The sequence below is a fragment of the Ziziphus jujuba genome, chromosome 1 (genome assembly GCF_031755915.1).
Source record: "Ziziphus jujuba cultivar Dongzao chromosome 1, ASM3175591v1".
Taxonomy (NCBI): Eukaryota; Viridiplantae; Streptophyta; class Magnoliopsida; order Rosales; family Rhamnaceae; genus Ziziphus; species Ziziphus jujuba.
In genome coordinates this window covers 36,110,679-36,127,832 of record NC_083379.1, presented here as the reverse complement: position 1 = coordinate 36,127,832, position 17,154 = coordinate 36,110,679, and the positions used below count along the sequence as shown (strand labels likewise).

Here is a 17,154-nt window from a genome sequence, read left to right as displayed (position 1 = left end):
TAATGCTTCATTTTGCTTGGTAAGTGATGTAAACTTTTCCGCAAGTATACGGATCGTATCAAGTAATAAACTGATGAGAGAATATCGTTCCTATGAAGATTGGTTTTAATATTAACTAATTACCAAAATTTTGACCAATTGTTTTTATGTAGGCACTCAATTAAAGTGAGAGAATTGAAATTAAAAGTAAAGCAAGAAATTAAACAATGAATTAAGTTACAAATACAAAATTCGACAGTGTAAAATGGAATTACAATGAACTAAAAGCCTAGAATTTTGACGTACCCTCTACCCTTCCTATAACTCATTAGGTTGACAAAATACCATACTTCATCCAATTTCTAGCCTAAAGAAATTCCAATTTAATTTAATCCCTTTTTCCAGAGTGAAATTAAAATCTATGAGTACTCAATGAAACTTAGAAATTTCTTTCTAAAATTCCTAAGTTTTCATGCCTTAAACCTCCTCTTTTATGGCTACCCAAATCCTAGTTAAATTTTTCAATATTAATTAGAACCTAGATTGTGTTAATCTAGTGACCAATTCACCAAGTTTACCTTCCCAAGTATAAAATAGTGAATCTACCCAATACCTAAGCAAATTCCCAAATGCAAAAGTAGATTGAACAATAAATACAAGATTAACACAAGAAAATTGGATAAACCCATTAATTAAATATCATCCAAGTAGAGGTTCCATCAAAATCTTAGATAGAAATTTAGCTCCACATATTCTTTGTAAATACCATAACAAAATTCAAGGGAAAATCCATAAAGAAAGACATAATATTCAAAAATTAACAATGAACCCAATAAAAATAGAGAATAAAAAATGGAAGGGAAAGAAAAACTAATTTAATTGAAGATTCTTGGTGCTCCAATGTCTTGAAATGCTCCAATCCTCTTCAATCCAAGCTTTCTCTCTCTAGCTCTTCTTCTCCTCTCCCTAAAATCCTTTTAGGTATTTGTGCCTCCCTTTTTTCACCTCCTCTAAAATGGTGGCTGCTTCTTCCATTAAACCCTTTTACCCTAGACAAGAATGAAGATTCACCCTTCTTTTTGATCAAAAATCCTTCCCTTTTTGACACCTCATCATCCATTTTTATCCCCGAAAAAATGTTGTAAGTGTAAAAAAAATGTGGCGTGGAGCTTAAAGGTACAGCCATTTTGGCATGGCTCCACGCCACTGTCTCTATGAAAACAAGCTGATGGATAGCGTAGACCTTGGCATGGAGGGTGGACTTGGCATGAAGTGGGCTGGTTTTGGCGTGGACCTTAGCTTGGAGCATGGCGTGGAGCTGGGTTTACTCTATTTTGGTGTGGACCATGGCGTGGAGCAGGAGTACACGCTATTTTGGCATGGAGCCTTTTCATCTTTTGCCAAACTTGCTCCAAACTTGTCATTTTCCTCAATAATATGTCATTAGCTCCAATCTAAAGCTTTCCTTCAAGATTTTCAACAAAAAGTATTAGAAATAAATTAAAGCTTGAGTTTTTAAGCAATTAATCAAGCATTAAGGGCTAAATAAGTGAGCAAAAATCTCACTTATCAGTAAGTACACTATTTGTTTGAGGAAATGCCTCGCAGAAGACGAAGTTACAGTGAAAATCAACAAAAAAATTTATATTAAAATCTCTTTGAGTACCTGCAAAAGTTTTTTCTTTTTTTTCATTTTATTTTATATATATATATATATGTATATATATATATATATATATATTTAACAACACAGCTGGTGGTCTAGATGACAGATGAAAGAGTACTAACAACTGAATGCTTGTTTAACGTAACTGCAAATTGTCTCATGGGTAAGCTCAGAGCAAAATTGTGACAGACATCGACAATGTCTGGGGATATAGACTCTAGAGTGGTTTGATTCTGGGCCTATGCTAGACTAATATCAAGACTTGTGTTGATAAGCAATATGTTAATTTACATATTACAAAAATGAATACCATCTTGCATCTAAAAGACTTAAGGTAAATTCATTGGTTGAAGATGTTTCCAGCTTGATTGAGGAAGAATCTGCTTCAGATGAATGTTTACCCATAAAAAGATTTGGTTTTTTAGGCTGTGGCAAAGTTTTTTCATCACCCAATATGAGAATCAAAGTTGACATACTTTGGTCTGTCTTCAGGAAGCTGTTGTACACATAAGAGGCTAACATGGATGCAACGCAATACTTCTGAAAGAGTGCATGAGTCCTTGAAGCATTCATCTATCAGTTCTTGAGATCTTTCTTCTTCCCATAATTTTCATGCCAATTACAATTTAAAACATAGATAATTTTCATTCAACAGCTTACTGTTAGTAGCAAAAGAGAAATGCAGATATTGTTACTCACATATCCAACAAGGTTAAGGTTGTCATCAAGACGATAAAATCCTCTATTTTTCTTTCCACTTACTATCTCTAGCACTAAAATGCCAAAGCTAAAGACATTGGATTTTACTGAGAATTGACCATCAATAGCATATTTTTAAGCCATATAACCATTATAGAACATGATAAACAACCAAGATACAGAGTTAAACTAATTTAGAACAAAAGAAGATAAAAAATGAGAGAATATAATGTATCCTATCAACTTACAGGGTTCAGACCACTCTTCTTGTGACTCCTCCTGTTTGATCTCCTCCAAATGTTCTTGCCATTCCAAAGTCTGAAATTTTTGTGTTCATCTTTTTATCAAGTAAAACATTACTTGCTTTAAGATCTCTATATATGATTCTCAATCTGGAATCTTCATGAAGGTATAGAAGCCCCCGTGCAACCCCGAGGATAATGTTTAACCGTTTCCTCCAATCTAAAAGTTTACCTTGTGCTTGATCCGGAAATTTTCTCATTCAAGTTCTGAAATTTGAATACTCATATGGAAAAATTGAGTTTTAAACCTATGAACATAAAGGAGAATATAATAACAAAAGGATACTAGGGGTTTAAGATATTCGAACCAAATATATAGAAGTCCTAGCTTTTGTTGGGCATGTATTCATAAATCAGCAATTTTTCTTCTCCTTGGATGCAATAAACAAGAAGTCTTACAGGAATTCGGCGCTGCAACTTGGCTATTAGCATAACTTCATTCTTGAACTCATTTGGTCCTTGTCCAGAGTTCTGCGAAAGCCTTTTCACAGCAATCTCTTGCCCATCCATGAGTGCACCCTGAAAATTATGTTTGTTTAATATAAAAAATACATAATAAATAAATAAAAGTAAAGGTAAAAAATAAAAAAATAGCAAAAGAAACTGCATTGTCTTCTAAGTTTCTCTTTTCGCCATATTCTTATACAGCATATTCAATATTTACCCTGTATACACTTCCAAATCCACCTTGTCCAAGTTTGTTGTTGAACGAAAATTTATCAGTGGCACTAGCTATTGTAGATAGGTTAAAAAAAGGCAATTCCGGATCCTCCTGCTGACCTTTGTTGCTTTGACCTGTCATTCCATAGATATCCATTTGCTCTTGTGTCAGTATCGAGAAGGAAAAAAAAGAAGTACGGGAGAAGGAAAAAAAAAAAAAAAAAAAAAAGATCAGCTTCTGTTTTTGCATAAGAAACAAGAGGAAAACATTTATAGATTTGCATAGATTCATAACAATTGAAACTTACTCACAAAAGAATTAAAATAAAATTAAGCCAACATAATCTCCATTTATGGTATAGGGAAAGAAGCATACGAGGCAAGCTTTAGTTCAGGCCACCGGGACAGAATTTGTACATACATCAAGTTTGACCCACTAACCAATATTCTACGAATTCATCAAGTACCCAATACGTCTCAGATTATGATAATTAGCCTCAAAATCCTGACACTATTATGATTATTCATATGCTGTGCTGGACAGAGAAGTGACATACCTTTAGATATTTTCCTGTTTCTTCGAATATAATTGGCAGATAACGACAGGCCAGAGACAATAGAAACAACAGCTACAATAATCACAGCAATCTTCACTTTTAACTCCATTGTTTGTTTCTTTATGGTTGAAATCCACAGTGCAAAGCAATTATAGTTAAAATATTAGCTAAATATGAAAAAAAGGAGAAGAACCTAATCCAGGGGAAAAGATCTTGAGCAGAAAAATCCCCATGATAAGAAAAGACAAAACCATAGGCCAAGCAGAAAATCACTCCAAAATATTGAAAGTAGCAAAAGTGAGACTCCGTCTGTACCTAACTCTGAAGTGTTGGGGGAGAAAATAAATTAATTCTATTATACTAATAATTTATACAAACAAATACATTGACATAATATAAAATACTCATACACGTGCAGCAGGACCCACACACATAATTAAGACTCTAACACATAAACACAACTCTTAACATTTTACTGACACATGAAAGCTCTCTCTTTCTAAGAGCTTACTCTACTCAATTGAGTAGCTCTTTCACTCACACCAACCGCGAGCCTCCTTGGAGCTCACTTGTGTAGCTCACCAAGCAGGGAAGCCAAAGCTTCCTTTTATACTTGACAAAGTCGGCTGCTTTGGCCTACTCAAAGCTTCTAGACTTCTCCACTATGTCCTTGCTTTCATCCTCAATTTTAGATTTTTTTTTCCCAAATTCCAATGCTCTACTTCCAACCAAGTATATCAAATATACTAGTTAATTCTAGAAACTTCTAGGTCAATATTGATCCCAAATATACTAGTTAATTCTAGAAACTTCTAGGTCAATATTGATCCTTCATGAAGCAGGCATTCTAACATATAGATCCTGGCCACCACCATTCAAGAGACGCCGAATGTCAATTAGATTGCTAAACCAGATAGTACAGGCACTCTTGGGCATCCGAACTTGCAAAAGCCATACAATAAGAGTTGCTCAAGCATTTCGCCTTGCATTCCTTCATATCCATACCTTGACTGGCCCAACCTTTTTTGGTATCTGGCAAGTTCAAGACAACATATATTATAACCCATTGTTGTTCTAGCAATTCAATGTTTTATTTCGTTCGCAACCTTGTCTCTATTCCCCGTGGTCACTCATGTTTCTGGTGAAACGGTTTGAAACTCTTTCAAATCTTTGCAAGCAGTTGAGTCACTGATGGTACAAACTCCATAAGGGTCACAGAGTCCATAGTTATCACAGTAATCTTCTGAAGCTGATACAGAGACCTACCTTGTAAAGGAGAAGAGAATTATTAGCGAAAAGTGTATCTGCATTGAATAATAAACTAGTACATATAGAAGACTTAGTTACAAAGATAAAAATAATAAGTTTACACATAATTATCTACACTAAAAAATCCCAATTACGACAAATAACAATATAACACATGAGCAAAAATACTATGACTCACTATGCCTCCACAAGATTAATGAGCATTTACATAGATTAATCTTGGATCAATTAAAAAGATATGAAGATTTAGAAAGTGGCTTAGTGAGAACATCGGCGAGTTGATCACCACCGCTCACATAAGCAACATGCAAGCAGCCAGACGCTACTCATTCACGTTCAAAATGGAAGTCAACCCCGACATGCATCATCTTAGAATGAAAAATTGGATTTGAGCAAAGGTAAGTGGCCCCCAAAGTTATCACAATAAACCATTGGCGAGGTTGTCAAACCAATTAACAAAGATTCAATCCAACAGAGCTCCGAAATGACATTGGAAGATCTAGAAACTGTTTTTTGCTTCTTTGATATCCAAGAGATAGGATTGGCACCAAGAAACACAATATATAAGGTGGTGGAGCATCTGTCGTCCTAGTCCCCAGCCCAATCGACATCCAAAAAGTGTGTTAGACCATAGGTGAAGAACGACAAAGAAATAAGACATGATCACCTGTACCTTTTAAGTAGTGTAATAGTTGTTTGACAGCAGTCCGATGCACATTAGTGGCAGAGTGCATGAATTGGGCAAGTTTGTTCACCGAGAAGGCTATGCTAGGCCGTGCTATGGACAAGTATTGCAAACTGTCTACTACTTTTCGATACTTAATGGAACTGTCCAACTTATTGCCAACATGAAAAGAGAGAGAATTTGAAATAAACAGTGTTGTAGAGACATCCCTTGCTTCAACCATATTAGTTTTATCCAATAAATCTATAATATATTTCTACTGAGAAAGAAGAATATCAGATTTAGAAGGCAAGACTTCCACTCTAAGAAAATAGTGTAGATCACCAAAATATTTAAGAGAGAATTTTCTTGAGAATGTATCAATAAATTGGTGCAAAAAAATATTGTTACTATATAATATCATCCACATAGATAAGATAATACAAAGTGTTACCATTTCTATTATAGGAAAATAAAGAGGTGTCAAAGTGAGAATTCTTGAATCCAACGTGAAGTAGAAAGCCAATCAGGGCAACCCAAAGTGAATTTTATGGAACTTGAACTCGGATTATGAAGCTTTTCATATTGTTGATTATGTTACTGTAATATTGAAAACTAGATTGGATTGGGTAAAAATTGAATTTGATCCAAAACTGATAGAAATAACCAATCCAAACTGACCAAGGTTGGATTGGGCTTTTTCTTACCATTGGATTGGATTGGATTAAAAAATTCATAAACTAACCTATATTGGATTAGATTGAATAGTGGCCAAATCCATTAGATTGGAACCAACTAACACCTCTATTCATTCCTATAAAAGTGAAATCTTCAATGCCCATTTAGTAATATTATTATTCCTTTTTGGATACATGTGTGTATATATATATACTTAAGGTTTTGATCTAGTAGACTATCTATATTATTCCTTTTCTATATGTACATATGTCTATATATTATATTTAGAGTTTTGATCTAATAGACTATCTAGCTCACCTAAAGGTGTATAAAATTGATGTGACACAATATTAAATAGAGGCAAAAGAGAAATACAAAAAGTTTTAATTTTTTATTGAAAAGTCCAATGTTATTTATATATCATATAACAATTTAATGAATTGTCATTGAAGGGTTTACTATCCCTTACTAGGTTTTAGTATTAAAACACGAGAATTAAAATAAAAATTGTAAACTAATATTGTCATATGTTATTTACCAATTTTACCCTTAGATAGCCAAATATAAAATGAGCTAGATAGGTTACTAGATCATTACTATATATATATATATATATATATTTATATATAGGATTTTGTTATAAAAAGCGTCAATCTGTAAGTACGATTAAAAACATTTACATATTGTTTATGCAAAAAATCCATCCTCCAATAGATCGACTGTCATTCCATCTGACTCTAGTCACTATTAGATTATTAACTTGAAACCAAAGACAAAGTTAAACCATCGATGTACCATTATGGTATCGGTTAAAGGTACTCGGACGCTCAAGTTAGAAATCGACTATGATATTTAGTAGAAAAGATCATAGAGAGAATTTTGAGATCGTAACATTCGTAGAGAAAATGAGAGCTATTTAGAAGAGCATCTGGGCATTTGAAAATGCAGATCCTTTTCGAATTTGAATTCGTCGAATTGTAGTTCAAAGCATGAGAGAATCATGAGATATTTTCTATTATTCTTGGATACTGTAATATTCAAATAAAGATAATTAATTCAAATACAAATCGTGTCTGTCATTATTTGAATTTCAAGTGTACAAAGATTTTGCTATGTAACAACTGTGATATTTATAATAGAAATTATACCCGATTATTGTAAGACCTGTTCCTGGTCAAGTAGATATGATCAATAATTGGTCAGTAGCAAGACTAATACTTGGTCAAGTAGATTGTCATCTTTGTCGTATTTATTGGTCTTAAAGATAAACGATTATGATTGTACCACGTATCTTGAATTCCCATAACATAAGCCACCCAGTTACTGTGTATCACTGAATAATTTCTTGTTAAAGTGTACACAAGTAGCTCATGATTGATTTTGACATATGCTTCAGTTGAAGATTGATTAGCCATAGTTGATGACTAAGATATCATAGATGATGCTTAAAATATCGTAGGTGAGTCGACCAATTAGTAGATCATTTTTGTAGGATACAAAGTAGTCATCATTTGTGACATCATAATTTATTGATTTTTCGACCATTTGCTATTTATTGTTTCATAGTAAATTCATCATTACCGTGAGCTACCAATTAGGCGAGGACTTACTATCTCATTTATCGAGGTGAGTGTGCTTGCCAATTATGGCCTAGTCTTACTATCTCAAATAAAAAATTTATTAAGTAAATAGAAAATTAATTTATGAAAGTTGATTACCATATTGAAATATCAAATATTAAAAAGTACAAGTAGTAGTGAAAGACCATGTAGTTGTAGTTAATGATTTCCAGGTTAGAGTCATGTAGTCAGAGGAGTAGTTGAAAAATGCCAACCGCAACTGAGTAGTAATTGACAACTTAAGTGGGAGGATACAAGAGGCCTTGGCCAGCTGTTTGTGTCTAATTCTACATCATCTGGGTGTGGTATAAGGGATGGTTCAAATGTAATGATAATTGCTCTCATAACGTCGAGTGTTTTTTAGAGCGGTTGACTTTAGGATTCGAAAGAACTTCGAAGTTAAGAGTACTCAGGCGATACTAGTCCATGAATGGATGACTTTCTAGGAAACTCAGAACAAAAAATCCAATATCGAGTGTGATGGTTAAATTAGGGACAATATCTGTAGAAAGTAACAGGTGCACTAACAGAGAAGAGGTGTTACAAATGGTATCAGAGCTTGTACCTAGTCGGAAATGTACTTGCGAGAATGTTGGACCTCAACGGGATGGAGTGTGATGACCAAAGTGGGTGAGTGTAAAAGGAACTAGTTGCTACTTGGTGTGCCATCCTATATCATATGAATGTGGTATGGGAATGTTCAAATGTAATTATAGTGACTCTTATAATGTCGATGCTTTTTCAAAGCAGTTGGCTTCAAAATTTAAAAGAAATTCGAAGCTAAGCATACTCAAACGAGAGTAGTCCAAGGATGGGTGACCTATTAGGAAGCTTTGAACAAAAAACTTGATACGAGTGTCGTAAATAAATTGGGGATAATATTGATAGAAAGTGATAGATCCACCAGTGGCGGTAGTTGTTTCAAGTGAAACACTAACCACAATTGAGTATGAAAATGATAATCACAACCATGTAGTAGTGTGAATCATTTATTAGAAACAGAACCATCTATATCCGAGTAGCAGATCCAACTTTGAAGCTGCCTTTTTTTATTTTTTTTATTAGGAGTAGTCCATGATACTACTCAACAACCACAAGTCTGTGAAATAGATTAAGAATTTATTAAACTGGGTCTAAATCATAATAATAAGTTCATAAACAAAAACCTCATCGATCAAGATCTAGTCTTGACCAAGACATCATCCACCAAAACCTCATCGATCATTTATTTGTTCTTTCAAATTTTCATTGTCAGCTACAAACTTACATAGATATTATCTCTGGATTAGGTCCTTGATTTCACCTTTAAGTTTGAAACATATGCTAGTGTTGTGACCATGGTCATTGTGGAAGTAGTAATATTTTCCCTTGTCTCTGGTTTGAGGATCAAATGCCAGTTTACAAGGCTATCGCAACAAGTTCTAGTTTTTAATTTGCACTAATACATAATTATGAGTAGTAATAAAAATATTGATATCGATGGAAATGTTGAGGGTATAATTTTATGGAAATATCGATAGAAATGTCGATATCAACATAAATATCGATAAAATTATGAAAATGTAAATATTTAATTTAGAATACAAATTTTTACATATAAAATAATTAATATAATAAAATTACATTAAAAAATTATAATAATTAGAATACAATGATAATAAAATAGTTTATGTATATTAAAAATTATTATAAATAAAAAATATAATATTTATTAGCATCAAAATATAAAAAATTTAATAAATGATACTAAAACACATAAAATTCTGAAATAGTTATGGTTAAAAGAATAGAATGTTCACTTTAATAATTGTTATTTTGCTTAAATAGAAAAAATCTTTTAGTCCTAAAAAAAAAAATTAAAGAAGAACAAGAAAAACAAACATAAAGAAAGCAATTAATTTAAATATGAATCAACAGAAAAGCTATTTTATACTTTCTACACAAAAATAATACTAGTTGGTATGTGGATGAATAGGAGACACGTCTATCGATTAACCTTTGGAATAATGGAGTTACCTGGCACAAAGCACAAGCGAAAAATAAAAAATAAAAAAAACTAATAATAATGAAAAAGAAAAAGCAAAACAACCCAACATCTCTTTCTCTATGCAAACTGCTCAGAAGATTAAAGGCTTATTAGCTTCGCATTAACCCTCTTCGTCTTATGCTTCTACTCTCTATAAAAACAAGAGAAGAGAAAGAAGAAGATGATGGAGATCTGAGCAGAAATCTCTTTTACAGAGAACCCTCTCTCTCTCTCTCTCTCTCTCTCTGTGTGAACTTGTTTTTACACAAGCTTTCACCAGCGGCTTTCTTCACCATCTCTGTAAATGGGTTTCATCGACATCTCTTCCCCCCTTGTCAGTGTCGAGCAACGCCGAAATCGATTATTCTCACCAATATTTTGCTGAAGTCGGCAATATTTTCTTTACTGATTATGAGTAGTACTTGATAAGATATACCTCTAAAAATGAGATTCTGGTGCATGTGGTGGTTTTTGACTAGGTTGTTGATTACTAGTCTTCTCCTTGTTTCGATCATAATTCTTGCTCGATTCTCCTTTCATTGCTTCTTTGGCCTTAACTAACTGTTTTGCATTAATGAATCTTTATGCTTTACTGAGTAAGTTAGGCAAATTCCTTAGGGGGTACTCACCTAGTGACTAGAGAAAACTTTCAATATTAATACATTCCATCATCGCGACAAGTGTTATCTCATCACTGCAGTCATCTACCTATGCCATTTGAATGGTGAATCAGAAAATATAGTCCTTCAACAATTCCCAATCCTTCTATTTGACTACTAAGAGATAGGTAACATATTTCTTTAGTACTTTTTTTTCTAACAAAATGACTAATAAATAGTTGGTTTAGTTGAAAAAATAAACTAATAGATCTTAGACTTAACTTTCTGAATCATTTGATTGTTATTTCAAACAATGTGAAGGAAAACACTCAGCACATGGCCAAGTGATTTTAGTTCATACAGATCCATTAACTAATGGAATGACTCCACTTCACATGTTCATCAGATCACCAACACCATTATAAATGGTAACTAATGGAAATTTAAAGTTGGATGACAACGGTGCACATAGAATCTCCATAGTGAATGACAATTCTACTTCGTCAACTTTTGATTCAGCTAATATGGGAGTAGCAATGAGTCTGAAGCTTCTCGCCTGCTCTTTTAGTTGTCTCAAGTCCTCCTCCATCTTGTTCCTTTGATCAACTTCAATGGAAGAACCAACTACAAATTCTCTAGATGTATCAGATCGACCATGATGATTTGCCTCCAATTGGTGGTGTAGGTTAAATCGTGCCAACCTTCGTTATGTTTTGGTTGACTATATAATAGATAGTAAGAGGGATCAACAGTTTCTCCCTTACTATTTATATCTTTGCTACTTGCTCATTTTGAATAAGAGGTGGTTCTTCTCGATTTGGATGGATTTGCTTAAGCAAAATCCTAATATGCTGCTTGAGGTCTCCAACTTGGTTCTCTAGCATTGCTAACCAAACAGCTTAACCATATTTTAGTGTTTTCTTCTTTCTTGTCGAGGTCTAGTCGAGGTCTCTAAGATTCTAACATGCTATTGTGAACTCATCATAGAACTGTGTCTAATTGGATTGGCTTGGTCCTCCTTCTAGCATGAAATGTTGATAAGAAAAATTTGTTCTCCAATATCTCCTTTAATTTGATTGTCTCACCGACCACTAGTTTGTCGAATCACCTACTCATCCATCTGATCTATCATCATTCCATTTGATTCTCATCACTACCATATTATTAAACTTGAAATCATAAACAAAGTTAAACCATTGGTATACCAATGTGGTACTGACAAAATGCACTTCGACATTTAAGTCAAAAATCGACTATGGTGTTTAGTAGAAGAGATAGTAGAGAGAATTTTGAGATTATACTATTATTGAAGAAAATGGGAGTTATTTATAAGAGCGTCTGGATCGTGCCATTTGAATTTGAACTCATTAAATTATAGTTCAAAGCATAAGAAAATCATGGGATATTATTTGTTATCCTTGGACACCTTGTTAATGGAATAGAGATAATTATCCAAATATAGATCGTGTCTGTCATCATTCAAATTTCAAGTGTACGAAGACTTCGCTCTATGACACACATAATATTAATAGTAAAAATTATATCCAGTTGTTGTGAGACTAGTTTTTGGTCAAGTAGATGAGACAACCATTGTTTAGTAGCGAGACTAATAATTGGTCGAGTAAATTGACATCTCTGTCATATTTGATGATTTTAAAGATAAATGGTTATGATTGTGCCATATGTCTTGAGTTTATTTTTCCCACAACACACACACACACACACACACACACGGGCATGCACACACACACAAACACACACACGCACTCGCACATGCACACGTACATGCACACCCACACACCCACACATGCACACACACACGCACACGCACGCACACACACACATGCACACATGCACGCAGGCATGTGCACACACACACGCATGCGCATGCACACAAGCGCTCGTGCACACACACACACACACAAATATACATATTTATTTTATCATGTTTCATCACACACATACATACACACACACATGCACGTGCACATACACATGCACATGCATACACACACGCACTCACGCGTGCACGCACACACACATGCACACAAAAATATACATATTTATTTCATCATGTTTCGTCACACATACACACAAATATACATATTTATTTTATCATGTTTCATTTTTGTAGTTAAACTTATTTGTTGTAATATTTAGTTTGATTTAAAACATAGCCAACAAATACTAATTAATTAAAGTCTTAAATTTTAAATTTAATTAATTAAAATTGTTAATATTATTTTTAGTTCCATTTGATATTATAATAGTAGTATATTTAATAATTAATCCATTGTTCTTTTCTTTTTCTTTTTTATTTTATTTTTTTCTTTGTTAATTATCTTTATCCAATTTTAATTGCATGAATTAAATTATTTTCTAAGAAAATCAGAATTTTACATTCTTTTATCTTGAGAATTATATTCGTCTTTATATATATTTTTAGGGAATTTATTGTTAAATTATATTCATAAATTTTAGATTATAAAATTACTATATATATCTAAGAAATACTTCCCAAAAAAAAATCAACATGAAATTTCATAGATAATTAAAAATTTGTTAGTTGATTTTGTTGATATCCAACTTTGATAAAAAGAATATGATAGATCTATTAGACCCAAATTTATATTTTTACTCAAATAAATTATTTATATATAAAAAATGTGCAAAGGGTAGTCCCAAACTACATATTGTGGTTTTTGGTTAAGAATGATTTGCTCAACACAAATCTTATATTGTTAGTTTAATTTAGTTTATTTTATCAAAAGGTGACCTATTTAAGTATTTTTAACCTACAATTATGAATAATATAAATTAAATCATTGAATACTATTTTCCTATAATACCAATCAAGCCCACTTATTCACATGTTAGCCCACACTTTGAACCTACACATTTGTATTTTATCCATCTCTTTTGGCCCATTTGTTGAAACCCAAAACCTTAGCACATTTGTTCAATCCATTATTTCCATATAAAAATGATATTTTATATATACTTTCAGCCTCATATTTATATATATATATATATTTTATTCTAACATGTTTTTATATACGCATAAATAGATTAATCAGCTTTGTGTAAATATATATATATATATGTACAGTTCCAAAAATATCTTTTATAAAGGAATATTGTTCGGTTTATTTAGAAAATATATATATATTTTAAAGGGAAGTTGGGTTGAACAAGCAAGTTATCATTTCATGCTTTCTCTTTTAGCAGGACAACTTACTCTCTCTTTCATCTTCCCAAGATCAACTGTACCATTTGTCTTATCTAGATCAAAAATCCAATAATTATGCAGGTGAGCCAACAAGCAAATTTTAAACTATCCGATATCTTTTTGAAATTTTTATTTTTTAAAAGGGTCGAAATAAAATTTAGGTTCGAAATGAAAATAAATAAAACTTCCATAATATCTATTGAAATTTTCAAAATTTCACTAAAATTTTCATAGAAATTTCCATAAAATATCTACATCAAATCTTTAACAATTTGATTAAAAAAACTATAATTTCCATATCTATTGAAATTTTTAAAATTTCACCAATATTTTCATAAAATATCTATATTAAATTTTTAACAATTTGGTTAAAAAATCTATAACTTCCATATCTATTCAAAATTTTGAAATTTCACCAAAATGTCCATGGAAATTTCCATAAAATATCTACATCAAATCCTTAACAATTTGGTTAAAAAATCTATAATTTTCATGAAAATTTTTGAAATTTCTATAAAATTTCCACTGAAATTTTGAAAATATCCATGGAATTTTTTAATTTTTTTAAAAAAATTCATAAATATTATTGATATTTAGTAAAACTTTTATCAAATTAACTTCATTGATATTTTTGTTTTTTTACCCTTTAATTGCTTTTTAGACATTTAGTGATATAAGCAAAATAAGTGATTATGATGATGATGGACAAGGCAACCAAATGTACCAATGGATTAGAGATGTTTATTTAGATGATCATAAAATGAATCTTGATCCAAAGATTGCTCAACAAGCTAAAAAAGAGGGAATAAATGTTCAAAAAATGATTGCTAAATAAGTAAATTCTAGTAATGGTGATTCATTTCAAAGGTTTATGAGAGAGCCAACTAGAACTACTAGTGCTTCAGTTCCACCAGGTGGTACACATTCACAATTTGAGACTCTTAGTAATCACTCTAGCTTTAGTGGTAATGAAGATAACTTTAATAAAGTATCTGAATTAGAAGTTAGAAAAGGTGGTGGCCAAAGAGTATCACCAAGTTGAGAAGTTGGATTAAGCCCATTTACTAGTGAACAATATTATACACATGCAACACAAGATGAAGATTATGGGAGTAGAGATGCAGGTCAAAGATTCGATACTGTTGAAAAAAATTATATATGTAAAGAGAAATCTGATGAGAATCCGCTCGCTCCCGCACAACCAACAATCCACTAGGGTACTGACCTGATACGGATGAAGATCAGGTCAATCACTAGGACTCAAACTAAAAGGTTTAAGGACAACCTTGCTGCCTTTATCCAGGGAGTAATTCATTCTCAAGAGGGCTTGTCCATACCAGAAGATCCAAGATCTGTTTTGAGCATACAAGTGGTGGAAGCCGATACGGGCATGGATAGCGGTTTTGGTGCATCTATGGAGTCCGGACAACATGAAATGGTTCCAATGATTCATAGATTCAATACATGTGTCTGAGAGGTCATGGAATTAAGTTAAGCCAGCTTCAAAGGCAACCAAAAAGGGGTTGTACGCATGGAATGAAAACTTGGCTGGTTTTGCTATTTTTTCTTGCTGGTTTACTATATTTTGCTAAGTTGGCTTTTTCTCTTTGATCCAAGCAATGGCAACGTGTGGGACTTCATGATAATCCTATTTGGCATCCTAAAAGGCATATGGAATATGGTTTGGAGCTTAAATTGGTCAAAGACAGCTTAGTCCAAAAGATAGTATTTTAGTTTCCTAATTTGATTTTTTACTTTTTGTTTTAGGAAATTAGTCTTTTATTTTGTTTTTATTTATTCATTTTCTGGACAAATAAATTTAGGAAAGTTATTATTTTATTATTTCCATTGTAAATTAATTAATTTCTAATTCAAAATAAAAGAATTAATTAATCAAAATAAGATTGGGAAAGGAGAGAGAAAATTGGGCCACATTAGGAAACAACAAGGCATGGCCAGTTTTTACTTTAGTTTTTAGGGTTTTATTTTGTTTTTTCTTAGCCTATATAAGGGCTTATTTTTTAGGAAGAACACACCATTAATAATGTTCAGAATTTATTTTGTGAGATTGAATTTTTTTTTTGTTCTCTTTGAACACCTAAAACACCATTAGTGAGTGAGTGTTTTGGTTTGACTTATCAATAGGATATCCATCACCCATTGTGGCGTCTACATTATACCAAGGTTTCTAATTACAGGTTGGTTAGGGGTCGAGGTCAATCCATTAGAACTTAAGCTTAATTATGATCCGGGCTAATATAATATGAGTTTAGGAGTAAGTCGTCCAAGGTTCATATTAATATCTATCATGGAGATGTCACAATAAGAAGAAGATTCGATTTCTATGAATTTTGGATCTATGAGGTTTGGAAGTCATTTTTATAACCCTTATTCAATGGATATTTATGAAATATCATCAAGTAGCAATTCATGGGTACCATCTCAAACTCAACCATCAGAGAGTAGTAGTTATGCACATAGTCAACCAATAATGCAAGATTCATATGGTCGGCATATTAATAATTATATGCAAAATTATCAGGGAGATACATTTTTTCATAACTACTTCTCACATTTGACATCTCAAAATCAAAATAAGGAAGAAACCGATGATTTTCAACCACCCAAAAATTTTATGTGGTATTAATATGGCATTTATGAACTATAATGAAATTATAATAATCGTTTTATATATTTTAGTTAATAAATAATTTTACCATATATGTATTTTTTGATATATTTTTATTAATAATAATTCATCTATGGTCATTAATACTTATTATAAATCAATTCACTAAGAAGAATATAACATCCATTCAATATTTTAACAAGTTTTATAATCAATTTGATAATCAATGGATTAAATAAGCTAATTTTAAAGTTTCAACAAAAATTTCCACTTTTTAAAACAAATTTTTATCATTTTTTATAATTTTTTATCGATATTCTATATTTTCCGATATTTTCATGGAAATTTTCGTATTTTAAACTCTTGATATTTACATCGATACCGATTTTTTGAACATTGCCAACAAGCATCTCTTATTAATCCATATGTTATCCAACCTTGTTTTAAACTTTTCCTCCTTTTTGTACATCGTCATTGCTAAATCTTGCCATTGGTTAGTAGATAATAAAGTCATTGATAGATTAAAAAGGGATGTTCAAAGATGGTTTGGGACCTCTACAAATAGGAAGCTTCCTCTT

At 32.0% G+C, this 17,154-nt stretch overlaps 1 protein-coding gene across 2 annotated transcripts; it reads right to left on the bottom strand.

The window, feature by feature from the left end:
* Nucleotides 1–558: 558 nt before the first annotated feature.
* Nucleotides 559–4,077, bottom strand: LOC107430653 (G-type lectin S-receptor-like serine/threonine-protein kinase SD1-1). 2 transcript variants are annotated; one of them, XM_048476839.2, is made up of 5 exons: nucleotides 3,864–4,077; nucleotides 3,311–3,441; nucleotides 3,046–3,165; nucleotides 2,593–2,894; nucleotides 559–1,444 (listed from the first exon to the last, which is right to left on the bottom strand). In XM_048476839.2, exons 1-4 carry the CDS (start codon nucleotides 3,970–3,972, stop codon nucleotides 2,889–2,891), a joined length of 366 nt encoding a protein of 121 aa, XP_048332796.2. In that variant the 5' UTR covers nucleotides 3,973–4,077; the 3' UTR covers nucleotides 559–1,444; nucleotides 2,593–2,888. The 2 variants fall into 2 exon arrangements, with proteins under 2 accessions (XP_048332796.2, XP_048332794.2); XM_048476837.2 differs by having other exon boundaries at nucleotides 561–1,444; nucleotides 2,593–3,165; nucleotides 3,864–4,070.
* Between the last annotated feature and the right edge of the window lie 13,077 nt (nucleotides 4,078–17,154).

Excerpts from the sequence above, each read along its gene's own strand:
- LOC107430653 (XM_048476837.2), bottom strand. The coding sequence starts at position 3,972 with ATGGAGTTAAAAGTGAAGATTGCTGTGATTATTGTAGCTGTTGTTTCT. Across the intron at positions 3,442-3,863 it reads AAACAGGAAAATATCTAAAG|GTCAAAGCAACAAAGGTCAG; the intron begins GTATGTCACTTC and ends ATGGAATGACAG. Across the intron at positions 3,166-3,310 it reads GATTTGGAAGTGTATACAGG|GGTGCACTCATGGATGGGCA; the intron begins GTAAATATTGAA and ends CATAATTTTCAG.